Consider the following 27,719-nt stretch of genomic DNA (forward strand, 5'->3'; position numbering starts at 1 on the left):
CATAGGGATTGCCCACAGTAGATCACTCCTATATCTGGTAATGACGTGGAGTTGACATGTACCAGTTCTGCAGAGTCTGGTCTGATGTTACATAGTCATGGACTGGGAAGAAAATCGAATGACCTTCTCCGTGCATGACTGCGGTATATGACATGGCAAAAAATATGCCACATGGAAAATTCTGAAGGGTTCACAAACTTTAATATCATTAAAAACCCTTTATATTTTGAAATTTTGCATTGGGCCCATGAGCAGCGTCACTGATCAGGACCCTTTTATAGGTGATGATGGCGTCTGTCTGGTGAGATGTTTGCTTCCTGCAGAAGTTTAATTTCTGTTCTTTCTATATCAGAACTCGTAATGCCAGTGTGAATGATTTTCCTCTTGTGAAATGTATGGGAAAAATTGCAGCAGTGATATGGATCGGAGCCTTTATGGATGTTTCTGTGAATGAGACATTTATAGTCCGCAGACCGGGATGTGATATTTCATTACTCCTGTAGGATGCAATTATTTCCCGATCAGCCTGACTCAGGCCATTACTGGTCACTCAATGATTAGATGTCCCTGTAGCCATCGCAGCCAATAAATCAGAACATGGTGTATGTATGGTGACAAATACCACAGCTCACAAGTCACTTCTGGGAAACTGCAGGGGTTTGTACCAGTATTTCTCTGTAAAGTCCTATACCGCCATCTAGTGGCCAGTGAAGAGGTTTAACCAGTGTTTGACGAATCAAGTCCAACAGTGCCATCTAGTGTCGACTTTATGTAATAGCATGAGCTGTCATAAATCAGGAACATCAACTATAAATAATACCGCCATCAGGTATGACCAAAAATGCAATGGTTCACAGTTGGTTTAATCTTTGATAGCAGTCATATACATCTCCTGTCCTTTTATACTTGGCCCAGACTGTCACAAAGGTGTCTTCAGAGTTCATCGCCATCTTATAAAACTTGTTATAAAGATAAAGTGATGCTAGAAAGTTTGTGAACCCTTCAGAATTCACCTTTCTGTATACATTTGACCGTAAACTACATGAGATTTTCACACAAGTTAAAAAAAAAGTAGATAAACGTATATGGAGCAGGCTGTACTATACAGTCGTGCGGCACGTACTTAACCCTTTAGATGCTGCAGTCAATCACTGATGGCATAATTTAAAGGGTCGGGTTGCCGGAGCGCGCCCATTGACCCCGAGACACAATTGCGTGGCACCGAGGGGTTGACATGGTAGCCATACGGAAGACCCCAGTTGCTGCCATCTTGGTGAAGCCCAGCTGCATACGGTACTACAAAACCGACCGAAATACTGATTGCAGGTTTACCCCCCCCCCCCCCAGCGAAGATTAAAAAAATAAAAAATAAAAAAAATTGTTTTGAAAAATATTATTACCTCCCTTTTTCTGTAAAAAAACCCCAAAACCTTGTACCTGGTGTCGCCGCGTCCACAACAATCCAAACCCGGATGACAAATGCCAAAAAGAAAAATGAAATGAAAGTTTGGCATCGGCGCGATCGGACTGACCTGGAGAATCGCGGTTCAGGTCGTTTTTATTCTGTAATGTCGGAATTGTGGCTTTTTCAACATTTCATCGCACTTGGAATTTTTTCCCCTTTTTTTCAGTACATTACATGGAAAAATAGACCGAGTTATTGTAAGATAGAACTTATCCCACAAAGACAGCCTCAGAGGAGGAAAAAACAAAAGCAGGAAAATTGGCTGTGGTGTGAAGGGGTTAACAGTCAGGGTGCATGTGGCACTAATTGGCATGGAGCGTCTGTATGGTCCTACAGGCACTCTGCAGCCCTGGGGCAGTGTCTGTGCGCACACCGGGCCGTGCACTCGCTGTCTGCCAATGACTGGCACTATCTGCTACCAACACTACGACTACAGGACTACACTTCCCGGCAGGCTGCAGCGATGACGTCATTAGGAAGGGCTTGGCCCCTCACAGTTTCCGTACTGAAGCCGGTAGTACCAGGGTGCAGCGCGGCTTTGAGGCCCCGGACAGGAGGGGATGAGGAGACCGGCGACCGGGGGGCAACATGGGCAACATATTCGGCCGGAAGAGACGGAGCCGGGTCACTGAGCAGGACAAGGCCGTGCTGGTAATAACACACCCGCTGACGGGTGAACTTCCTGCCCAGTGACTGACACGCCCTCTGTTGGTATTACTCTCTGTGCCCAATAGTAGTGCCAGCGTCAACTTCTGCCTCTGTTGCCATCTCTTATGCCCTCTTCTGCCTCTGTTACCCTCCCTTACGCCCGCTTCTGCCTCTGCTACCCCCCTTACGCCCTCTTCTGCCTCTGTTACCCTCCCTTACGCCCGCTTCTGCCTCCGCTACCCTCCCTTACGCCCGCTTCTGCCTCCGCTACTCTCCCTTACGCCCGCTTCTGCCTCCGCTACCCTCCCTTACGCCCGCTTCTGCCTCCGCTACCCTCCCTTACGCCCGCTTCTGCCTCCGCTACCCTCCCTTACGCCCGCTTCTGCCTCTGCTACCCTCCCTTACGCCCGCTTCTGCCTCTGCTACCCTCCCTTACGCCCGCTTCTGCCTCTGTTACCCTCCCTTACGCCCGCTTCTGCCTCCGCTACCCTCCCTTACGCCCGCTTCTGCCTCCGCTACTCTCCCTTACGCCCGCTTCTGCCTCCGCTACCCTCCCTTACGCCCGCTTCTGCCTCCGCTACCCTCCCTTACGCCCGCTTCTGCCTCCGCTACCCTCCCTTACGCCCGCTTCTGCCTCCGCTACCCTCCCTTACGCCCGCTTCTGCCTCCGCTACCCTCCCTTACGCCCGCTTCTGCCTCTGCTACCCTCCCTTACGCCCGCTTCTGCCTCTGCTACCCTCCCTTACGCCCGCTTCTGCCTCTGCTACCCTCCCTTACGCCCGCTTCTGCCTCCGCTACCCTCCCTTACGCCCGCTTCTGCCTCCGCTACCCTCCCTTACGCCCGCTTCTGCCTCCGCTACCCTCCCTTACGCCCGCTTCTGCCTCTGCTACCCTCCCTTACGCCCGATTCTGCCTCTGCTACCCTCCCTTACGCCTGCTTCTGCCTCTTACCCTCCCTTACGCCCGCTTCTGCCTCTTACCCTCCCTTACGCCCGCTTCTGCCTCTTACCCTCCCTTACGCCCGCTTCTGCCTCTTACCCTCCCTTACGCCCGCTTCTGCCTCTTACCCTCCCTTACGCCCGCCTCTGCCTCTTACCCTCCCTTACGCCCGCTTCTGCCTCCGCTACCCTCCCTTACGCCCGCTTCTGCCTCCGCTACCCTCCCTTACGCCCGCTTCTGCCTCCGCTACCCTCCCTTACGCCCGATTCTGCCTCCGCTACCCTCCCTTACGCCCGATTCTGCCTCCGCTACCCTCCCTTACGCCCGATTCTGCCTCCGCTACCCTCCCTTACGCCCGCTTCTGCCTCCGCTACCCTCCCTTACGCCCGCTTCTGCCTCCGCTACCCTCCCTTACGCCCGCTTCTGCCTCCGCTACCCTCCCTTACGCCCGATTCTGCCTCTGCTACCCTCCCTTACGCCCGCTTCTGCCTCTGCTACCCTCCCTTACGCCCGCTTCTGCCTCCGCTACCCTCCCTTACGCCCGATTCTGCCTCTGCTACCCTCCCTTACGCCCGATTCTGCCTCTGCTACCCTCCCTTACGCCCGCTTCTGCCTCTGCTACCCTCCCTTACGCCCGCTTCTGCCTCCGCTACCCTCCCTTACGCCCGCTTCTGCCTCCGCTACCCTCCCTTACGCCCGCTTCTGCCTCTGCTACCCTCCCTTACGCCCGCTTCTGCCTCTGCTACCCTCCCTTACGCCCGATTCTGCCTCTGCTACCCTCCCTTACGCCTGCTTCTGCCTCTTACCCTCCCTTACGCCCGCTTCTGCCTCTTACCCTCCCTTACGCCCGCTTCTGCCTCTTACCCTCCCTTACGCCCGCTTCTGCCTCTTACCCTCCCTTACGCCCGCTTCTGCCTCTTACCCTCCCTTACGCCCGCCTCTGCCTCTTACCCTCCCTTACGCCCGCTTCTGCCTCCGCTACCCTCCCTTACGCCCGATTCTGCCTCTGCTACCCTCCCTTACGCCCGCTTCTGCCTCTGCTACCCTCCCTTACGCCCGCTTCTGCCTCCGCTACCCTCCCTTACGCCCGATTCTGCCTCTGCTACCCTCCCTTACGCCCGCTTCTGCCTCTGCTACCCTCCCTTACGCCCGCTTCTGCCTCTGCTACCCTCCCTTACGCCCGCTTCTGCCTCCGCTACCCTCCCTTACGCCCGCTTCTGCCTCCGCTACCCTCCCTTACGCCCGCTTCTGCCTCTGCTACCCTCCCTTACGCCCGCTTCTGCCTCTGCTACCCTCCCTTACGCCCGATTCTGCCTCTGCTACCCTCCCTTACGCCTGCTTCTGCCTCTTACCCTCCCTTACGCCCGCTTCTGCCTCTTACCCTCCCTTACGCCCGCTTCTGCCTCTTACCCTCCCTTACGCCCGCTTCTGCCTCTTACCCTCCCTTACGCCCGCTTCTGCCTCTTACCCTCCCTTACGCCCGCCTCTGCCTCTTACCCTCCCTTACGCCCGCTTCTGCCTCCGCTACCCTCCCTTACGCCCGCTTCTGCCTCCGCTACCCTCCCTTACGCCCGCTTCTGCCTCCGCTACCCTCCCTTACGCCCGCTTCTGCCTCCGCTACCCTCCCTTACGCCCGATTCTGCCTCCGCTACCCTCCCTTACGCCCGATTCTGCCTCCGCTACCCTCCCTTACGCCCGCTTCTGCCTCCGCTACCCTCCCTTACGCCCGCTTCTGCCTCCGCTACCCTCCCTTACGCCCGCTTCTGCCTCCGCTACCCTCCCTTACGCCCGATTCTGCCTCCGCTACCCTCCCTTACGCCCGATTCTGCCTCTGCTACCCTCCCTTACGCCCGATTCTGCCTCTGCTACCCTCCCTTACGCCCGCTTCTGCCTCTTACCCTCCCTTACGCCCGCTTCTGCCTCTTACCCTCCCTTACGCCCGCTTCTGCCTCTTACCCTCCCTTACGCCCGCTTCTGCCTCTTACCCTCCCTTACGCCCGCTTCTGCCTCTTACCCTCCCTTACGCCCGCTTCTGCCTCTGCTACCCTCCCTTACGCCCGCTTCTGCCTCTGCTACCCTCCCTTACGCCCGCTTCTGCCTCTGCTACCCTCCCTTACGCCCGCTTCTGCCTCTGCTACCCTCCCTTACGCCCGCTTCTGCCTCCGCTACCCTCCCTTACGCCCGCTTCTGCCTCCGCTACCCTCCCTTACGCCCGCTTCTGCCTCTGCTACCCTCCCTTACGCCCGCTTCTGCCTCTGCTACCCTCCCTTACGCCCGATTCTGCCTCTGCTACCCTCCCTTACGCCTGCTTCTGCCTCTTACCCTCCCTTACGCCCGCTTCTGCCTCTTACCCTCCCTTACGCCCGCTTCTGCCTCTTACCCTCCCTTACGCCCGCTTCTGCCTCTTACCCTCCCTTACGCCCGCTTCTGCCTCTTACCCTCCCTTACGCCCGCCTCTGCCTCTTACCCTCCCTTACGCCCGCTTCTGCCTCCGCTACCCTCCCTTACGCCCGATTCTGCCTCTGCTACCCTCCCTTACGCCCGCTTCTGCCTCTGCTACCCTCCCTTACGCCCGCTTCTGCCTCCGCTACCCTCCCTTACGCCCGATTCTGCCTCTGCTACCCTCCCTTACGCCCGCTTCTGCCTCTGCTACCCTCCCTTACGCCCGCTTCTGCCTCTGCTACCCTCCCTTACGCCCGCTTCTGCCTCCGCTACCCTCCCTTACGCCCGCTTCTGCCTCCGCTACCCTCCCTTACGCCCGCTTCTGCCTCTGCTACCCTCCCTTACGCCCGCTTCTGCCTCTGCTACCCTCCCTTACGCCCGATTCTGCCTCTGCTACCCTCCCTTACGCCTGCTTCTGCCTCTTACCCTCCCTTACGCCCGCTTCTGCCTCTTACCCTCCCTTACGCCCGCTTCTGCCTCTTACCCTCCCTTACGCCCGCTTCTGCCTCTTACCCTCCCTTACGCCCGCTTCTGCCTCTTACCCTCCCTTACGCCCGCCTCTGCCTCTTACCCTCCCTTACGCCCGCTTCTGCCTCCGCTACCCTCCCTTACGCCCGCTTCTGCCTCCGCTACCCTCCCTTACGCCCGCTTCTGCCTCCGCTACCCTCCCTTACGCCCGCTTCTGCCTCCGCTACCCTCCCTTACGCCCGATTCTGCCTCCGCTACCCTCCCTTACGCCCGATTCTGCCTCCGCTACCCTCCCTTACGCCCGCTTCTGCCTCCGCTACCCTCCCTTACGCCCGCTTCTGCCTCCGCTACCCTCCCTTACGCCCGCTTCTGCCTCCGCTACCCTCCCTTACGCCCGATTCTGCCTCCGCTACCCTCCCTTACGCCCGATTCTGCCTCTGCTACCCTCCCTTACGCCCGATTCTGCCTCTGCTACCCTCCCTTACGCCCGCTTCTGCCTCTTACCCTCCCTTACGCCCGCTTCTGCCTCTTACCCTCCCTTACGCCCGCTTCTGCCTCTTACCCTCCCTTACGCCCGCTTCTGCCTCTTACCCTCCCTTACGCCCGCTTCTGCCTCTTACCCTCCCTTACGCCCGCTTCTGCCTCTGCTACCCTCCCTTACGCCCGCTTCTGCCTCTGCTACCCTCCCTTACGCCCGCTTCTGCCTCTTACCCTCCCTTACGCCCGCTTCTGCCTCTGCTACCCTCCCTTATGCCCTCTTCTGCCTCTGTTACCCTCCCTTACGCCCTCTTCTGCCTCTGTTACCCTCCCTTACGCCCTCTTCTGCCTCTGTTACCCTCCCTTACGCCCTCTTCTGCCTCTTACCCTCCCTTACGCCCGCTTCTGCCTCTTACCCTCCCTTACGCCCGCTTCTGCCTCTGCTACCCTCCCTTACGCCCGCTTCTGCCTGTGCTACCCTCCCTTATGCCCGATTCTGCCTCCGCTACCCTCCCTTACGCCCTCTTCTGCCTCTGTTACCCTCCCTTACGCCCTCTTCTGCCTCTGTTACCCTCCCTTACGCCCTCTTCTGCCTCTGTTACCCTCCCTTACGCCCTCTTCTGCCTCTGTTACCCTCCCTTACGCCCTCTTCTGCCTCTTACCCTCCCTTACGCCCGCTTCTGCCTCTTACCCTCCCTTACGCCCGCCTCTGCCTCTTACCCTCCCTTACGCCCGCTTCTGCCTCCGCTACCCTCCCTTACGCCCGCTTCTGCCTCCGCTACCCTCCCTTACGCCCGCTTCTGCCTCCGCTACCCTCCCTTACGCCCGATTCTGCCTCCGCTACCCTCCCTTACGCCCGATTCTGCCTCTGCTACCCTCCCTTACGCCCGATTCTGCCTCTGCTACCCTCCCTTACGCCCGCTTCTGCCTCTTACCCTCCCTTACGCCCGCTTCTGCCTCTTACCCTCCCTTACGCCCGCTTCTGCCTCTTACCCTCCCTTACGCCCGCTTCTGCCTCTTACCCTCCCTTACGCCCGCTTCTGCCTCTTACCCTCCCTTACGCCCGCTTCTGCCTCTTACCCTCCCTTACGCCCGCTTCTGCCTCTGCTACCCTCCCTTACGCCCGCTTCTGCCTCTGCTACCCTCCCTTACGCCCGCTTCTGCCTCTTACCCTCCCTTACGCCCGCTTCTGCCTCTGCTACCCTCCCTTATGCCCTCTTCTGCCTCTGTTACCCTCCCTTACGCCCTCTTCTGCCTCTGTTACCCTCCCTTACGCCCTCTTCTGCCTCTGTTACCCTCCCTTACGCCCTCTTCTGCCTCTTACCCTCCCTTACGCCCGCTTCTGCCTCTTACCCTCCCTTACGCCCGCTTCTGCCTCTGCTACCCTCCCTTACGCCCGCTTCTGCCTGTGCTACCCTCCCTTATGCCCGATTCTGCCTCCGCTACCCTCCCTTACGCCCTCTTCTGCCTCTGTTACCCTCCCTTACGCCCTCTTCTGCCTCTGTTACCCTCCCTTACGCCCTCTTCTGCCTCTGTTACCCTCCCTTACGCCCTCTTCTGCCTCTGTTACCCTCCCTTACGCCCTCTTCTGCCTCTTACCCTCCCTTACGCCCGCTTCTGCCTCTTACCCTCCCTTACGCCCGCCTCTGCCTCTTACCCTCCCTTACGCCCGCTTCTGCCTCCGCTACCCTCCCTTACGCCCGCTTCTGCCTCCGCTACCCTCCCTTACGCCCGCTTCTGCCTCCGCTACCCTCCCTTACGCCCGATTCTGCCTCCGCTACCCTCCCTTACGCCCGATTCTGCCTCCGCTACCCTCCCTTACGCCCGATTCTGCCTCTGCTACCCTCCCTTACGCCCGCTTCTGCCTCCGCTACCCTCCCTTACGCCCGCTTCTGCCTCCGCTACCCTCCCTTACGCCCGCTTCTGCCTCCGCTACCCTCCCTTACGCCCGCTTCTGCCTCTGCTACCCTCCCTTACGCCCGATTCTGCCTCTGCTACCCTCCCTTACGCCCGATTCTGCCTCTGCTACCCTCCCTTACGCCCGCTTCTGCCTCTTACCCTCCCTTACGCCCGCTTCTGCCTCTTACCCTCCCTTACGCCCGCTTCTGCCTCTTACCCTCCCTTACGCCCGCTTCTGCCTCTTACCCTCCCTTACGCCCGCTTCTGCCTCTGCTACCCTCCCTTACGCCCGCTTCTGCCTCTGCTACCCTCCCTTACGCCCGCTTCTGCCTCTTACCCTCCCTTACGCCCGCTTCTGCCTCTTACCCTCCCTTACGCCCGCTTCTGCCTCTTACCCTCCCTTACGCCCGCTTCTGCCTCTTACCCTCCCTTACGCCCGCTTCTGCCTCTGCTACCCTCCCTTACGCCCGCTTCTGCCTCTGCTACCCTCCCTTATGCCCTCTTCTGCCTCTGTTACCCTCCCTTACGCCCTCTTCTGCCTCTGTTACCCTCCCTTACGCCCTCTTCTGCCTCTGTTACCCTCCCTTACGCCCTCTTCTGCCTCTGTTACCCTCCCTTACGCCCGCTTCTGCCTCTTACCCTCCCTTACGCCCGCTTCTGCCTCTGCTACCCTCCCTTACGCCCGCTTCTGCCTGTGCTACCCTCCCTTATGCCCGATTCTGCCTCCGCTACCCTCCCTTACGCCCGCTTCTGCCTCCGCTACTCTCCCTTACGCCCGCTTCTGCCTCTGCTACCCTCCCTTACGCCCGCTTCTGCCTCTGCTACCCTCCCTTACGCCCGCTTCTGCCTCTGCTACCCTCCCTTAAGCCCGATTCTGCCTCTGCTACCCTCCCTTACGCCCGATTCTGCCTCTGCTACCCTCCCTTACGCCCGCTTCTGCCTCTTACCCTCCCTTACGCCCGCTTCTGCCTCTTACCCTCCCTTACGCCCGCTTCTGCCTCTTACCCTCCCTTACGCCCGCTTCTGCCTCTTACCCTCCCTTACGCCCACTTCTGCCTCTGCTACCCTCCCTTACGCCCGCTTCTGCCTCTGCTACCCTCCCTTACGCCCGCTTCTGCCTCTTACCCTCCCTTACGCCCCCTTCTGCCTCTGTTGCCCTCCCTTAGGCCCGCTTCTGCCTCTTGCCCTCTCTTAGGCCCGCTTCTGCCTCTGTTGACATCCCTTACCCTCGCCATCTTCCGCCTTTGTTGACCTCCCTTACCTTCGCCATCTTCCGCCTCTGTTGACCTCCCTTCCCCTCTCCGCCTCTGTTGACCTCCCTTACCCTCGCCATCTTCCGCCTCTGTTGACCTCCCTTACCTTCGCCATTTTCCGCTTCTGTTGACCTCCCTTACCTTCGCCATCTTCCGCCTCTGTTGACCTCCCTTACCCTCGCCATCTTCCGCCTCTGTTGACCTCCCTTACCCTCGCCATCTTCCGCCTCTGTTGACCTCCCTTACCCTCGCCATCTTCCGCCTCTCTTGACCTCCCTTACCCTCGCCATCTTCCGCCTCTGTTGACCTACCTTACCCTCGCCATCTTCTGCCTCTTTTGACCTCCCTTACACTCGCCATCTTCCGCCTCTGTTGACCTACCTTACCCTCGCCATCTTCCGCCTCTATTGACTTCCCTTACCCTCGCCATCTTCCGCCTCTCTTGACCTCCCTTACCCTCGCCATCTTCCGCCTCTCTTGACCTCCCTTACCCTCGCCATCTTCCACCTCTGTTGACCTCACTTACCCTTGCCATCTTCCGCCTCTGTTGACCTACCTTACCCTCGCCATCTTCCGCCTCTATTGACCTCCCTTACACTCACCATCTTCCGCCTCTGTTGACCTACCTTACCCTCGCCATCTTCCGCCTCTATTGACCTCCCTTACACTCGCCATCTTCCGCCTCTGTTGAATTCCTTACGCCATCTTCAGCCTCTGTGACGTGTATAAATGCCAATGTTTGCTTGTATTGCAGAAATGCCATAAATAATTTTTTTTTTACATCTTGATGCCAGCAGAATAGTGAGTGCAGCTCTGAAGTATAATACAGGATGTAACTCAGGATCAGTACAGGATAAGTAATGTAATGTATGTACACAGTGACTGCACCAGCAGAATAGTGAATGCTGCTCTGGAGTATAATACAGGAGGTAACTCAGGATCGGTACAGGATCAGTAATGTAATGTATGTACACAGTGACTGCACCAGCAGAATAGTGAGTGCAGCTCTGGAGTATAATACAGAATGTAACTCAGGATCAGTACAGGATAAGTAATGTATGTACACAGTGACTCCACCAGCAGAATAGTGATTGCAGCTCTGGAGTATAATACAGGATGTAGCTCAGAATAAGTAATGTAATGTATGTACACAGTGAATGCACCAGCAGAATAGTGAATGCAGCTCTGGAGTATAATACAGGAGGTAACTCAGGATAAGTTGCTATTAACCTTGTGTGTCCCCAACTTTTTACTATTGATGCTCCCTATGCAGCATCAATAGTAAAAAGATGTAATGTTAAAAATAATAAAAAAACTAAAAACCTGCTATTCTCACCTTCCGTCGTCGGACGATACGCTCGCGCCCACCGCCATCTTCCGTTCCCAGAGATGCATTGCGAAATTACCCAGAAGACTTAGCGGTCTCGCGAGACCGCTAAGTCTTCTGGGTAATTTCGCAATGCATCCTGGGAACGGAAGATGGCGGCAGTCACGCGTGCATCGCCAGGACTTCGCTGGATCCCTGCGGGTGAGTATATAACTATTTTTTATTTTAATTATTTTTTTTAACAGGGATATGGTGCCCACACTGCTAAATACTGCGTGGGCTGTGTTATATACTGCGTGGGCTGTGTTATATACTGCGTGGCTGCTAGATACTGCGTGGGCTGTGCTAGATACTGCGTGGGCTGCGTTAGATACTGCGTGGGCTGCGTTAGATACTGCGTGGGCTGCGTTAGATACTGCGTGGGCTGCGTTAGATACTGCGTGGGCTGCGTTAGATACTGCGTGGGCTGCGTTAGATACTGCGTGGGCTGCGTTAGATACTGCGTGGGCTGCGTTATATACTGCGTGGGCTGCGTTATATACTGCGTGGGCTGCGTTATATACTGCGTGGCCTGTATTAACGCATCGGGTATTCTAGAATATGTATGTATGTATGTATATAACAGCCACATAGTATATAGCACAGGCCACGTAGTATTTGTCTGCTATATACTACATGGCTCCTATATACTACGTGGCCTGTGCTATATACTGTGTGGCTGCTATATACATACATACATACATATTCTAGAATACCCGATGCGTTAGAATCGGACCACCATCTAGTGTAATGTATATACACAGTGACTCCACCAGCAGAATAGAAAGTGCAGCTCTGAAGTATAATACAGGATGTAACTCAGGATCAGTACAGGATAAGTAATGTAATGTATGTACACGCTGACTCCACCAGCAGAATAGTGAGTGCAGCTCTGGGGTATAATACAGGATGTAACTCAGGATCAGTACAAGATAAGTAATGTAATGTATGTACACAGTGACTCCACCAGCAGAATAGTGAGTGCAGCTCTGGAGTATAATACAGGAGGTAACTCTGGATCAGTACAAGATCAGTAATGTATGTACACAGTGACTGTACCAGCAGAATAGTGAGTGCAGCTCTAGAGTATAATACAGGTCGGTATAAAGGCAAACGTCTGCACCGTGTTATAATAGTTGGACATTGTGTCTCCGTTAATGACTCTGCTCACAGATACAACAGCCAGGAGTGGGGATTAGGAGGGATTACTGTAATCCCCTTGTCTGGAAGCTCAGTGCTCAGGTAGATGTGACCCAGATTATGAGCCTTCCTGTATCCACCTCTATTAATCTTCTGTCTCTGTGGATCACTGTATATAGTGCGGAGCTCATGACTTTGTCAAGAAGAACAATAAAGATTCTGTTCCCCTTTATGCATAGAAATCCTTTGCAGATTTCCATGCATAAACAATATTAAAAAATCTGCTCCTTTTTTTTTCCAGAAACGGTGCCACCCTTGTCCATGGCTGTGTCTGGTATTGCAGCATCTCCTGATTTGCGTATTTTTCATCCTTTTCTTACAAGCTTTTTTCCTCTTTTATTGCAGCAACTGAAGCAGCAGAGAGACCGGCTGAAGCAGTACCAGAAGAAGATCACCTTACAGCTGCAGCGAGAGCGGGAGGTGGCCAAACAGCTGCTGCACGATGGCAAGAAAGAGTAGGTTCTGCCAGTGCTGCACTATGGTCGCTCCCTGTGACTGTACATGTTAGTTGTGCACTTCCCGAGAAATTTACTGTTAGTTCAGATACAAACGGAGGCCATCAGTGCCCGCTCACACTGTGTGGTTAGTTTGATGCATTTGTGGGAGGCAGACTCCCTTTAAAGGGTATGTGCATTAGTTCTCCACACAAAAGTAGGACATGAGTATGATAGCTGTCAGACGGTCGCCTCCGTCGCCTCCGTGTCATCAGGTGGAGGAGAGCTGCTGCACAAACATGAGAATGGATGTCCAGATAGGGAAAAGCCCTTTAATTGTTGTGTAATTAAAACCGTTTTTTTTTTTTTTTGCGTAATTTTAAAGATACAAGTGTAGGCAGGGTCAATGACAGCAAACAGAGATCTTGATAACTAATCAGAATTAATAGACAGAGTATGTTAGAAAGTTATTCAAAGTTACGTTTTGTGCTTTATCCTGTAGAAAAGCCAAATTGCTACTAAAGAAGAAGCGATATCAAGAGCAGCTGCTGGAGAAGACGGATAATCAGATCAGTAACCTGGAGAAAATGGTGAGTCCGATTGTCCAACCTCAATGTATCTGTTTGGGGTGCAGGATCTTTAGGTCTTACAGTGTGGCCCTTGTGTTTGTACTGTCAACCATTTTATCCTGACAGCCGTTTCAGTCTGTACAATGAAGCAACCTGAAAAAAGTAATAATTGTGACACAAATGCACCTACAGCTATAACATCAATACTACTGACAGGTGAAGTGAATAACTCGGCATCGCAGCTGTAATATAAAGGTGTCAAGACACAACACACTGCATCACAGTTATGATAGAAAGGTGTCAGGGCACAAAAAAGCATCTCAGCCATGATAGAAATGTGTCAGGACACAACAGAGCATCGCAGCTATGATAGAAAGGTGTCAAGGCACAACATGGTGCATCCCAGCTATGATAGAAAGGTTTCACAACTACACAGAGCATCACAACTATGATAGAAAGGTGTCAGGGCACAACACAGAGCATCACAGCTATGATAGACAGGTGTCAGGGCACAACATAGAGCATCACAGCTATGATAGAAAGGTGTCAGGGCACAACAGAGCATCACAGCTATGATAGGTGTCAGGACACAGAGCATCACAGCTATGATAGAAAGGTGTCAGGGCACAACAGAGCATCACAGCTATGATAGAAAGGTGTCAGGGCACAACAGAGCATCACAGCTATGATAGAAAGGTGTCAGGACACAACACAGAGCATCACAGCTATGATAGAAAGGTGTCAGGACACAACACAGAGCATCACAGCTATTATAAAATGGTGTCAGGACACAACACAGAGAATCACAGCTATGATGGAAAGCTTTGAGGACACACATAGTATTGCAGCTATGATAGGTGTCAGGACAAGCAGAGCATCATGGTTATAATAGAAAGGTAACCTAGGGATACAAACAAAATGAGCAAATATCCTAAGCAAGTAATTTTGTTGTTGTACATGTAAATAACATGAGATACTGACTTTGTTTTGATTTAAAAAAAAAAAAAAAAAAAAAAAAGTGTAGAATACTGTGCACAGTTCTGGTCTCCGGTGTATAAGAAAGACATAGCTGAACTGGAGCGGGTGCAGAGAAGAGCGACCAAGGTTATTAGAGGACTGGGGGGTCTGCAATACCAAGATAAGTTATTACACTTGGGGCTATTTAGTTTGGAAAAACGAAGACTCAGGGGTGATCTTATTTTAATGTATAAATATATGAGGGGACAGTACAAAGACCTTTCTGATGATCTTTTTAATCATAGACCTGAGACAGGGACAAGGGGGCATCCTCTACGTCTGGAGGAAAGAAGGTTTAAGCATAATAACAGACGCGGATTCTTTACTGTAAGAGCAGTGAGACTATGGAACTCTCTGCCGTATGATGTTGTAATGAGTGATTCATTAATTAAATTTAAGAGGGGACTGGATACCTTTCTGGAAAAGTATAATGTTACAGGGTATATACACTAGATTCCTTGATAAGGCGTTGATCCAGGGAACTAGTCTGATTGCCGTATGTGGAGTCGGGAAGGAATTTTTTTCCCCATGGTGGAGTTACTCTTTGCCACATGGGTTTTTTTTGCCTTCCTCTGGATCAACATGTTAGGGCATGTTAGGTTAGGCTATGGGTTGAACTAGATGGACTTACAGTCTTCCTTCAACCTTAATAACTATGTAACTATGTAAAAGCCATACCACCATGACAAGGTGTACCCCAATCTGGAAGGTCCTACCTCAAATGTAAAACATCTCTATGTGCCAAAAGGCCCGAATAGACAGGAGCAGAGCAGGACCCAGGCCTGACTGCATTAACACCTGCCAATGGAAAGCTAATAGACAAGATTCACAGCCCAAAAAGGGGGAACCACAGTGCTGTATGTGCAAAGTACAAAAAACTACAGCAAAACCAAAGAAGTGAACTGCAGCACATGTTGCTATAAATGCAGTATGTTGGTGCACAGTCACTCTGTGGTCATTAACAAAACTAACCTAGAATAAAAACAAATTGAGAACATACCCTGGAGTAAGTAAATAGTACTTTGAACATACTGGGGCATTAGAGATGGGGCCATCCAGAATTGGGTACACCTTGTCACTGTGGGATGGCTTTTACACTTTTTTTTATCAAAACTGTCAGCGAAGTACCCTAAGTTATTTATACAGATAAGTCCACATATATTTGGACAGAGACAACATTTTTCTAATTTTGGTTAGACATTACCACAATGAATTTTAAACAAAACAATTCAGATGCAGTTGAAGTTCAGACTTTCATATATATGAAATGATATAATATACACTCACCGGCCACTTTATTAGGTACACCTGTCCAACTTCTTGTTAACACTTAATTTCTAATCAGCCAATCACATGGCGGCAACTCAGTGCATTTAGGCATGTAGACATGGTCAAGACAATCTCCTGCAGTTCAAACCGAGCATCAGTATGGGGAAGAAAGGTGATTTGAGTGCCTTTGAACGTGGCATGGTTGTTGGTGCCAGAAGGGCTGGTCTGAGTATTTCAGAAACTGCTGATCTACTGGGATTTTCATGCACAACCATCTCTAGGGTTTACAGAGAATGGTCCGAAAAAGAAAAAAAATCCAGTGAGCGGCAGTTCTGTGGGCGGAAATGCCTTGTTGATGCCAGAGGTCAGAGGAGAATGGGCAGACTGGTTCGAGCTGATAGAAAGGCAACAGTGACTCAAATCGCCACCCGTTACAACCAAGGTAGGCCTAAGAGCATCTCTGAACGCACAGTGCGTCGAACTTTGAGGCAGATGGGCTACAGCAGCAGAAGACCACACCGGGTACCACTCCTTTCAGCTAAGAACAGGAAACTGAGGCTACAATTTGTACAAGCTCATCGAAATTGGACAGTAGAAGATTGGAAAAACGTTGCTTGGTCTGATGAGTCTCGATTTCTGCTGCGACATTCGGATGGTAGGGTCAGAATTTGGCGTAAACAACATGAAAGCATGGATCCATCCTGCCTTGTATGGAGCATCTTTGGGATGTGCAGCCGACAAATCTGCGGCAACTGTGTGATGCCATCATGTCAATATGGACCAAAATCTCTGAGGAATGCTTCCAGCACCTTGTTGAATCTATGCCACGAAGAATTGAGGCAGTTCTGAAGGCAAAAGGGGGTCCAACCCGTTACTAGCATGGTGTACCTAATAAAGTGGCCGGTGAGTGTATATGGACCTTACTGTATGTACGGTTATTATTTATTTACTTACTGCAGGGTATTTGATCATTTTCTTTTATCCTAAGTTCTGCCCGTTCATGGCCACAGTGTGAATGTGCACTTCTACATTGCACTTACACCAACAGGTGGCCGGCCTATTTTTGTTTTTGTTATCATAGCCAGGTACTACAAAAAAGGAAAGTATGGACCACACAACTTTAGTTTAATGTACAGGTGCACAGATAACCTATGGCACTAGGATGCAACATGGAAGATGTACAGGCCACTGCCGGCAGTGAGATGGGGGAAACTTGGTGCACATGGATGTGACCTGTACCATTACCATCTACCTACACGTTGTACAGACCTCACACCCCCTTGATGGCAGCCGGTTTTTGCCTCCGGTCCTGGCATAAGATAATGGTCAGTGAGGAACGGTGAGGCTTTGTCTCCAGATTCCCAGATCTCAATCTGGTCGATCATATCCGGAGGTCACACCTCTCAATGTTCAGGACTATAAGATCTGCTGCCAGATGCCGCTGGACACCTCAGAGATCAGATGCAGTCTTCAGTGTTGTGGAGGATTGCGGCTTTAGTAATAAGGCTGATCACGCTGTCTGAATTAGGGAAGATCTGGATGGGATGGAGGAGGGAAACCATTTCCATCACTACTGAAAGCAGTTGCTTTCCTTTAGTGTAAATGTTTGCTTTTTTTTTCCCTGTAGGTGGAAGACATAGAATTTGCACAAATCGAGATGAAAGTGATTGAAGGTTTGAAGATCGGTAACGACTGCCTGAAGAAGATGCATGAGGTGAGTATGTCGATGAGGTTCGGTGCCGGTTCTGTCCCTGTTGACGGGAAAGAGCTTACGTGTATATAATTTTTTTTTATTTCCTCTAGGTTATGTCCATTGAAGAAGTGGAGAGAATCATGGATGAAACCCAGGAAGGAATAGAATACCAGCGGGTAAGTATAAAGCATCCTCTTATATGTTGTGGTGGGGACATGGCGCTCTGTAAGGCTTGATCTATGATTGGAGACCCAACATGAACACGGCTTCTCTGTTCGCAGCAAATTGATGAACTACTAGCAGGAAGCCTGACGACAGAAGATGAGGAGGCCATTCTGGAGGAGCTGGAGGCCATCACTCAGGTACACAGGGCTATGATTTTCCATGATTTGGCAGGTGAGAGTAGTACCTAAGGGCAGAAGTTACATAACATTTTTGATTTCTGTAACCCTTCCTGAACCCACCCCAAGTAAAGCCTCAGATAGAGAGGTGTGCAGTTAGCTGCAATTTCTTCTGGTTCGTCCAAAACGTTTCACATTTGCAGTAAGGAAAGTGGCAATGACTGCTTAATTAACAGGCAGCTGGTGATGCCATGTTGGCAGTCCCTCTCGCCTCCCAATGCTGAATAAAGAGGCACAGGATAATACCCTGTGGGTAAATCCAGCCAAACTGTTCTTCTTGCACTTCATAAATGCAAGTGAGAAGATGCGATTTCCAGTGCTGCAAATCTGTGCGCTGTGCCGAAGGGGTATAATGTTTACTGAGGTCACAGACTTCCATGGTATTGTCACTAAAAACCCAATTGTGATGAGCTTATGGATAAAGGCAGGTAAAGGGTAAATCCAATGATCTCTTAGGTTGTGGATACAAATTTTAGTCAAGCCTTTGAACTCAGAATGAATGGTGTCTATAGGGAATGTCGCAACCCTTTGTCTTCTCCCTTTATTACTGGAAATCTGACACAACATACAAAGCAATGGCCCCTTCACAAATCTAGAAATCTGTGGCAGCCAGAGATCAGAGGATTTAACTAGTAAAGAAGTTGTCCACTACTTGGACAACTTCTTCTCATACCCCTCGCTTGATCCCCGTAAAATAATAAAGTTTATACTCCCCTCCCGTGCTGGTGCTGTTCCCGCAGTGCTGGCACTCTGTCTTCCGGGGCTCCCGTGCTGTTGTTGCGATGCCAGCACCCAATCAGCGCTGGCGTCACTGTCCCTGACTCCTTTTGAATTGAGCAGGAAGAGGAAGTCTGAGATCAGTTGCCTCCCAGACTTCCTCTTCTTGACCTAAGGCAGGGGCAGTGACCCCCAACGTTGATTGTTTGCCCGTGACACAACAACCGCACGCGAGCCCCGGGACTGTGAATGCCAACACCATGGGGAACGGTACGAGAGGTGAGTATAGGCTTTTTTATTTTATGTGGGCCAAACATTTTGTGATCAAGAATGGGTTGTGCTAGTAGTGGACAACCCCTTTATCTGACTACAGACTCCGCTGCACCTGTTTAATGCTAAAGTCTCAGGAAACATCTCAAGGTCCCATAAATATTAGGTAAATGCAGAGCTCATAGAAATCAGCAGTATCCGCCTTCTATTATCCAATGCTTGTGGTCTGTATGTCAGCGGTCTGGGTGTATGTTGGTCCGTCACTACTCACAGATTGAGGTAAACCCAGTGGTGTGGGTGCACTGTGTAAATGAGAAGCTTGAAACACGTTGTGTGATGGCGCCATGTGTTATGCTGGATTGTAATAAACGTTTCGCATTTTCTCCCTTACAGGAAGACCTGGAACTCCCAGAAGCTCCCAAGGACAAGCTCCCTGCCGATACCACTCCAGGTAGCACTTTGTTGATACCGCTGCCTCCTGCCTAGGGGGAGCATACATCTGTAATGTGGCGGCTGCTGCAGCATGCTAGGGTTTTTTTTTTTTTCCTAACCGGTCCATACAGTATGAGGTCAGACGCATGTGGAAGTGCACCAAAGTCCTAGTGCATACGGTGCGCATGAGGGTTTAGGTTTATGTGGGACTTTTGGGATTTTAGTTGTTTAAAGAGGTTTGCCGCTACCAGATAAAACTGACAAAATTAACTGATAAATTTAAAGAGAAAAAAAAAGCGTACTTACCTCCTGAACTGGCACTGCTCCTCTGAGCGCTGTGTTCCCTATTGATCTTGTGATGTTATGTCACGGGAGCACTGCTGCCTATTGACATCAGCCTTGATGTGTCAGTTAAGGCTGCTGCTTGTCAGGGCCACTGGTAGGCTGCAGTGCTCTCCTGACATAATGTCATGAGATCGCCAGCTCTTAGAGAGTGGGAGTGATGCTGGTCTGGGTTTTGTTTTTTAAATCCAACACATTTTTTACTTTACGAAGGTTTCATGAAAAAATGCGTACTGTTTGGCCTGGCTGCAGAATGAGTTAACTGAGAAATCCGTTAGTGAGCCTCTGTTACACTAGAGTTAGTAGCTTTTTCTGAGCTCCTTTTTAACTGTTTTATGCCCACTAGTGATGAGCTGATGTGCTCGTATAAGGCGTTATCCAAGCATGCTCGTGTGCTAACCAAGTGTTTTCTGCGTGCTCGATAAATATGTTCGCGTCCCAGGGACTGCATGTCTCACGGCTGTTAGACAGCACCAACACATGCAGGGATTGGATGAATACCATCAGTCTGACTAGTGTCTGTTTCTTTACAGGCAGAAATCACACCAAAAATACAGTCGTGTGAATTTAGCCTTACATTGACTCGCAGTCTGCACTTGGAAACTGACTATTCTCTTTTTCTTTCACCAGAGAAACAAGTCATCAAGAACAAACCCCAACCACAGCTGGTGGCCGCGTCCTAACCTCATGCCTACTTCGTGCAGTTGGAAAGTTTGTATTTTTGCTTTTTTTTTTCTTGTGCCCCCAGAGGGAGCCCCGTGCCGGAACGCTCTGCCCACTATTCCTACAGGGAGGGGAAAGGGAGCATCTTGCTCCTTGTGAAATGTGACAAACTGCTTTGCCGTCTCTGGTTTACATTGGGGGGGGCCTCTTCCAGCCTTTCGGGGGTGGTAAATCTGCCCTTTGGACAGCCTTTCCAACAGCGGGAGGCATACTAGTCGCTCATGAACTCTTTACTAAACAGCGGGATTTCAGTATCGCACAGCCTATGTTGTCCGTTGTAGATGATTTAATGAGATGATCCATGGTGGCGGCAGTCGCGCCCCATCCAATAGTTTGCTGTTTTTACATTGTATAATGTGTGGACATCAGTGGCTTTAATTACTGCAGACTGGACTATTCGAGAACTGCCACCTATGTATTATCCGGGTCCTGCTGAGGACACACAGGTCGCCTTCTACGCTGACGATGCCAGGAGCCCTGTGTCCAGATCCTGAACTCGCTTCCATTTTTACTATGGTGGAAGGTAACCAGTACTTTGACATGATGGATTCTCATCATTGTGCATGCACGGTTCAGATTTTTTTATTTGTATACCCAATTTGCTATAATGAAGATTCAGAATAAAAACACTAAAAAGTAAAGGAGCACTGAAAGAAAAAGAAAATGGTTATATATAATCGGTTCCAGATGTCTCGTCCACCTTGTGGTCGTGTGATCAACGCTTTCCTCACCAGGATTCATCGAGGTGCTGACCCCCATTGTATTGGAGTGCCTTAAAACGGCATATCTGGAGATATACAGGGTGATGAATGCTTCGGTCACTGCTTGATGTGTTCATGACAGCAAGCAAAGGTCTTGAATATGGAGCGGAATTTAAACAGCAAGTATATTGTAGAAGGGACTCCTCAGCTGGGGAGAGTACTGACGTTTACTGTGGTGCTGCGATGCATTATTCTGTGGCCCGAATGCACTTCTTACCAGGGCCCAGTAGACTTTAGCTCACCAGTGTGTACAAGATGGCTGAGAGTTACTGAAAATGTTAGAATTACCAATTCTTCCATGAATGTTACAGCAAAAGAGGTTGCTTCTGGATTAGAAAAATATGGCTGCTTTCTTCCAAAAAAACTCTGCCACCCTTTTCTATAATTTGTCTGGTATTACAGCTCGGCTCTTATGAAGGTGAATGAGGTTGAGCTGCAATATCGGACACACTTTGCAGTTGAGTGGCACTGTGGAGATAAAAAGCAATTATGTTTTGTAATACTATACACCCCTTTAAGTACTCAGGCCATTGTTCTCAGTCCCACATGTCACAGCCCTAGGAGATTGCTCTGTAGTGTTATTTGCAATCTGTGTTACAGGGCAGATTCCTAATATATCAGGATGGAAACCTCACCGCCCAGATATATATTTATCCTCTGCATAGAAGGGACCGTTCCTGCTGCCACCCCGTCACAGTAGGTGTGTGATATTGGCCATTGCGACTTGTGGATAATTTTGAAGATTGAAGATTTTATGATTTTTCAATTTTGTGTTTTTAAAAATCCTAATAAAATATATAAAGCACCAAAAGTTGTGGTCGTGAAGTATTAGCGCCATCAGTGATCTGGGGTCCTTAGAGAGCAGTGAAGAACCCCATGGGTATATGCTGCACGCTTAGGTGCTAACCAAGCTCAACGCAGTCTAAGTGTTTTGCCAGATCTGGACAAAAACTTTTTGGCATTCAGCAAAGCTATGCCTTTAGTCATCGTCTTTGGCTATGTTCACCTCAGATATTATCCACTCGTCGGTGGCTCCTTTGAAGCCTTAAAAAACAGGATTCGGATGTTTGCGCTGATAGGACCATTAACTGTAAAGGGGTTGTCCAGGCTTGGCGCTCTTGTGACCACAGACTTGTGACTCTTCACAGCGCGCACTGTCAGGATTCCCCAAGAAGAGGGCCCATGACAGCAAGTATGAAATTTGCATACACGCGATCACTTGCCAACTAGAAGTGCTCTGCTTCGCTCATTACAAGTGAATTAAGTGAGGCCGGACACATCTAGTCAGGATGTGGCCAAAAGTATGCAATAGCACGCTTTGTCACATGACTGCCCGCTCCTGGTACTGGAGAATCCTGGCAGCTCAAACTCTGCACGCTGTGAGGAATCACAAGTCTGCAGTCACGTAGTATGACTGCAGACCTGGACAACCCCTTTAATGATGCAGACTGAGCCACTGAGGAGTAGATAAAACATGACGTGAACATAGCCTAAGGTGTTTCCATACCCCTGCACAAGTTTGCTGTTCTTTATTGCTGCCTCCAGACTTTGGTCAGGACATCGGTCGGAAAGCCAAAGATCACTGTTACATTGCAGCATAGTTCATACATTTTGGCCTGCAAGGAACTGCAATTTTTGTGTGCCTTACTTGTCGTGCCAATGCAATCCATTGACTTGCACTTTGATTTTTGTCCACACAATCTGTGTCGCCGTGAAAGTGCCTTGTAGACCCACCCTCAACCTTGTAAGGCTTCCATAGCCACCCGTTAGTATCCTGTAGTCACGTATCAGATGGAGCCTTTTCCCACTAAAACTGCTTAGTTGCTTTTGAAAAACACCAAAAAAGGAAAAATTCAAGAAAACACCAAAAACAGGCAAAGATGCTTACCTGTCTAAATGGGCCTCAATACAAATGCACAAGCAGGGTGCAGCGGACCCAAATAAAATAGCAAATGCACAGGTGCAATACCTAATGAAACAGCCAGCCTTCAATCAGGGATTGGCCGTGTGGTACACCAATGCACTGAGATATATACTCTGTATGTGGTGTGTTCACACAGGGAATGCAGAGCATCTGGTTCTCAGCCTATTAACCCCTTAATCCCATATGACGTACTATCCCGTCAAGGTGACCTGGGACTTAATTCCCAGTGACGGGATAGTACGTCATAGCGATCGGCCGCGCTCACGGGGGGAGCGCGGCCGATCGCGGCCGGGTGTCAACTGCCTATCGCAGCTGACATCCGGCACTATGTGCCAGGAGCGGTCACGGACCGCCCCCGGCACATTAACCCCCGGCACACCGCGATCAAGCATGATCGCGATGTACCGGCGGTACAGGGAAGCATCGCGCAGGGAGGGGGCTCCCTGCGGGCTTCCCTGAGACGATCGGTACAAGGGAATGTACTCACCTTGTACCGAGCGTCTCCTCTCTGCAGGCCCCGGATCCAAGATGGCCGCGGAGCTGCATCCGGGTCCTGCAGGGAGTACTTCCGGGTGCCGTGCAGGCGCTGGTAAGCCTGCGGCGATGTGAGTGAGATCGCCGATCTGATAGAGTGCTATGCAAACTATCAGATCGGCGATCTGTGATGTCCCCCCCCTGGGACAAAGTAAAAAAAGTAAAAAAAAAAAATTACTCTGTCGCCTCATTGGGGGACACAGGACCATGGGTGTTATGCTGCTGTCCACTAGGAGGCGACACTATGCATAATCTGAAAAAGATTAACTGTGGCTCCTCCTGTGCAGTATACACCCCTGGACGGCATCAGCCTTCTCCAGTTTTTGCTTAGTGTCGCAAAGGAGGCACACCTAAAGATTTTTACTCCGTTTCCCGTTTTTTCGACGGGATTACAGATGAAGAAAAGAGGGTCTCCTGTGAGACCCCCGGCATGGCTCCTTCCTCGGCCCCCTATTATGGGGTGCCCAGTTGAAGTTGAGATGGCTATTCCCCATGCTGCTCCTTCCCCAACCCCTCGGGTGTTGGTTCGAAGTCGAGACCCCCCTCCTTCCCCGATTCCTTTTGGTTTCTGGGTTGAGGTCGAGGCGAGGATAAAGGCCCCTGATGGTGACAACAGCACCCTCCCTATCCCCCTCTGGGGGTATTAGGTTGAGACACCTCAGGTAGGGCCTGTACAGGCAGCATCCTACAGCTCCCAGCAATGGGCCAGCATACTGCGCCTGCATCCAGGGACCCCAGCCCAGCTGCAGGCTCCTGTTGGGGCCGGGGGGAGTGCAGGCAGGCATGGCACATACAGACACAGGGCTCTCAGCATCCCTGTCTCTGCGGCAGCACCAGCTCTCTACTGCCTCAGGGGGACCCCTCACCGGGCTCCCCCTTCCGCTATAGCCCCACCGCCATCCTGCCTTCAAATCCGGAGGGGTCCGGTTCAGATCCGACCCCCTCCCGGACTTTCGCGCCGGCCTGGAACCCTTCTGGGCCTCAGGCATCCAATTTAGGCCCCGGCTCCGGCCTAGCTGAAGCAGCAGCTTTCTCTCCGCCCCCCGGATGACAAAAATGACACTCTACAGTGTCATACAAGGGGCGGATCGAGACAGAAAGAGCGGGGTTTTTTTTATAGCCTTGCCGCCTTTTCCCAGCTCTCCGCCCCCTTCTCCTCCTCTCTCCTCTGTCTCTGCAGCCATTTTCGGCTGCAGATTAACCCTGCATCTCCCGGTCTGCAGGACCAGGACCAGGCAGCCAGTCTCCGGGGGGCACAAGACTGTGGATCTTCGGCGCTGGACCTCGGGGCACACTGGTGGGGTAAGATCACAGCTGGGTTATTTTTACTCAGCTGTGAATCCATATTACCTACAAGACTCACCTGTAGGTTCTCTACCCCTGTAAGGTCCATCTGCTGGCAGCACCTCTGCACTTGGTGCACTATACAGGGCTCAAGGTCCGAGAGAACCAGGCAGATCTGCTATTATGCATTCTGCACAGCCTGCGGGACTGCTCTCCCCAGTAGCAGCACGTACCCGCATTGTCAGAACTGTATACAACCTAATGTGTCACTTGGTGTCTAATGCCACGCCGGAATGGGCTATCAGTTCTCGCAATCTATGACGCAGTCTATAGATAACCTAACTTTCACATTGCTGCAGGGTCATGCCCCGGCTATGACCGTTACCCAACAACGGGAGAGCTTGACTCAGGAACAAGATGACCCTGGCACATCCACGTCTAGGTCAGGACGCAAGCGGATCCATGGATCAGGTCCATCTGCGTCATCCCATAGCACACGGTCATCCCCCTCTAGGAAGAGACACCGTAGCTCCAGGTCATCTAGACCGTCCCATTCCAGGGACAGACAATGCAGATCTCCGCAATCCTCAGAGAAGGCCTCCTCCCCAGCCCAGCAGGGGACGCCTCAGTGATACACAGGATTCGGAAGGCACGACTCTGACTCGGACAGAGAAACGAAGGAGTCCCTGATCCCAATCCCTCCTAGCAATACAGCGCTAGTTGAGGACATGATATCGTCCATCCATCGGGTGCTGGACATTTCTGATCCGCCACCAGAGGTCCCAGAACATAAGATTTCCTTTGAAGGACCTCTGAAGCCGCCTAAGCTCTTCTCTAACCACCAGAGTTTAAGGCGATCCTTAAAAGCTCTACAGCCTGAAAAAAAAACAAAAAACCGCTAATCGCAAATATCTGGGGGCGAGGTACCCCTTCCCACAGAAGGACAGATCCACCTGAAAGTGGATTAAAAGTCTCCAGGCTAGCAGCACAGAGTCTCCTTTCACTGCCAGATAGCTCAACCCTCAGGGACGCAGCAGACCGGCAGGTAGAACGCATGGCTCATTCAATTTTCAAGGCAGCGGGGGCAACCATGGCTCCCGCGTTCGCCTCAGCTTGGGCTGCCAAGGCCAGCCTGACCTGGGCAAAGAATTTATAAGCCTTACAAGCATCCGCTTCTGAACTGCCGGACCAAGCGGTTCAAATTGCAGTTGTAGCAGATTACATGCTCCATGCAGCTCTGGTTTCAGCAAGGGGAGTCGCGGGGATAGCATCAAACGCCATCGCGATTCGGCGTATCCTCTGGCTGCGGGAATGGAAAGCGGACGCAGCCTCAAAGGAGTCCCTCACGCACCTCCCCTACCTCAGTGGGAGTCTTTTTTTCGGTGAACAGTTGGACACTATGATATCCAACGCCACATGGGGTAAGAGTACTTCTCTTCCCCAACTGAAACCTAAACGCACTTACAAGAAGCGTAACCAAACTCGATTCCGATCCTTTCGGAATTCCTCCGGCTGGTCCGTCTCACGTCCGGTACAAAATCGTAACCGTTCCCCACGTAGGAACAACTCACGATCGACGCAGAGGTCGGACAAGACTTGGCAGTCCAAAGCAGGCCAGTCTAAGCCCAGAGGAGGAAGATTCCAGACTTCTCCTCTTCATGACTCACGGACTCCGGAAAACACCACACCAATAGGCGGCCGATTTTTTGCAAAACCGCCAGCCAAGGCTCGACCCTACCACCAAGCGGTCTCCTCGCTTTGTTAATCAGGAGTCATTGTACCGGTACCCACGACCGACCGCTTCCGAGGGTTCTACTCCAATCTGTCGTAGTTCCCAAGAAAGGAGGCAGCGTACGGACCATACTAGACCCAAAACACCTCAACGAATATGTACGGGTCCGTCACTTCCGCATGGAGTCCCTTCGGTTCATCTTGCGTCCATGGAGAAGGAAGAATATCTCGCCTCCATAGACATACGTGCATATACCTATTGCACCTCTCTATTGGAGGTTTTTTCTCAGGTTCGCAATAGGCCAGGACCACTACCAATTCGTGGCTCTCCCCTCTGGACTCGCCACGGCTCCCAGAGTCTTCATCAAGGTCATGGCAGCAACCACGGACGTCCTGCATTCCAGAGGCATAGTAGTCGTTCCATACCTGGACGATCTACTCATCAAGGCTCCCACCTTAAAGGAATGCGAGCTCAGCGTCTCAATCACAACCGATACTCTCAGTCGCATGGGCTGGTTAATCAACCTACAAAGTCATCGCCAACCCGAGTCAGTCCCTGACCTTCCTGGAAATGTTATCAACACTTCCAAGGGTCTAGTGCTCCTTCCCAAGGATAAGGCACTGGCCCTCCGTCTAGCTGATGAAGAAAGAGGGTCTCCTGTGAGACTCCCGGCATGGCTCCTTCCTCGACCCCCTATTATGGGGTGCCCAGTTGAAGTTGAGATGGCTATTCCCCATGCTGCTCCTTCCCCAGTCCCTCGGGTGCTGGTTCGAAGTCGAGATCCTTCCCCAATTCCTTTTGGTTTCTGGGTTGAGGTCGAGGCGAGGATAAAGGCCCCTGAAGGGGACAATAACACCTTCCCTATCCCCCTCTGGGGGTATTAGGTTGAGACACCTCAGGTAGGGTCTGTACAGGCAGCATCCTACACCTCCAAGCAATGAGCCAGCACACTGCGCCTGCATCCAGGGACCCCAGCCCAGCTGTGGGCTCCTGTTGGGCAAATGGTCCTCAGCGGAAGCGTCCATGCCCATCAACGTCCTGGAGATTCGTGCCATCTTTCTGGCATTGAGGGCTTTCCATCACTTACTGGCAGCCTCTTACATCAGGACACAGTCGGACAAAGCCACGACTGTGGCATATGTGACTCATCAAGGGGGGACCCGCAGTACCCAAGCGATGAGGGAAGTGTCACATATCCTCCGCTGGGCGGAGGACACAGGGTCGGTCCTTTCGGCAGTCCACGTTCGGGTGTGGACAACTGGGAAGCAGACTTCCTCAGCCGACAAGGAATAGACTCGGGAGAGTGGTCTCTCCATTCCGAAATTTTTCACAGATCTGTCTCCGCTGGGGGACCCCGGATGTGGACCTAATGGCATCCCATTTCAATGCCAAGGTCTCCAACTTCATTGCCAGAACACACGATCCGTGGTCGCTCGGAGCAGACGCTCTGGTTCAGGACT

General features: G+C 51.7%; 1 protein-coding gene and 1 long non-coding RNA gene across 2 annotated transcripts in view; one reads left to right on the plus strand and one right to left on the minus strand.

Annotated features, from left to right (window-relative positions):
• The first annotated feature begins 1,797 nt into the window (after positions 1 to 1,797).
• Positions 1,798 to 21,608, plus strand: CHMP6 (charged multivesicular body protein 6). Its single transcript, XM_077253330.1, has 8 exons — positions 1,798 to 2,116; positions 12,503 to 12,612; positions 13,094 to 13,181; positions 17,074 to 17,160; positions 17,250 to 17,315; positions 17,421 to 17,501; positions 18,921 to 18,978; positions 19,932 to 21,608. The coding sequence occupies exons 1-8, from the start codon at positions 2,054 to 2,056 to the stop codon at positions 19,982 to 19,984; spliced, it is 606 nt and encodes a 201-aa protein (XP_077109445.1). The 5' UTR covers positions 1,798 to 2,053; the 3' UTR covers positions 19,985 to 21,608.
• Positions 17,454 to 27,719, minus strand: part of LOC143766014 (uncharacterized) — a 53,388-nt gene continuing 43,122 nt past the window's right edge. Inside the window, exon 3 of the long non-coding RNA XR_013213499.1 lies at positions 17,454 to 17,548. This is a non-coding gene — a long non-coding RNA (uncharacterized LOC143766014). The remainder of the gene's footprint in view (positions 17,549 to 27,719) is intronic.

This window comes from Ranitomeya variabilis, chromosome 4, assembly GCF_051348905.1.
Source record: "Ranitomeya variabilis isolate aRanVar5 chromosome 4, aRanVar5.hap1, whole genome shotgun sequence".
Lineage (NCBI taxonomy): Eukaryota > Metazoa > Chordata > Amphibia > Anura > Dendrobatidae > Ranitomeya > Ranitomeya variabilis.

What these genes read in the sequence shown, in the direction of transcription:
- CHMP6 (XM_077253330.1), top strand. Translation starts at nt 2,054, where the DNA reads ATGGGCAACATATTCGGCCGGAAGAGACGGAGCCGGGTCACTGAGCAG. An exon ending in GCCTGAAGAAGATGCATGAG is followed by an intron (nt 17,161 to 17,249) that starts GTGAGTATGTCG and finishes TATTTCCTCTAG; the next exon opens with GTTATGTCCATTGAAGAAGT. An exon ending in AAGGAATAGAATACCAGCGG is followed by an intron (nt 17,316 to 17,420) that starts GTAAGTATAAAG and finishes CTCTGTTCGCAG; the next exon opens with CAAATTGATGAACTACTAGC.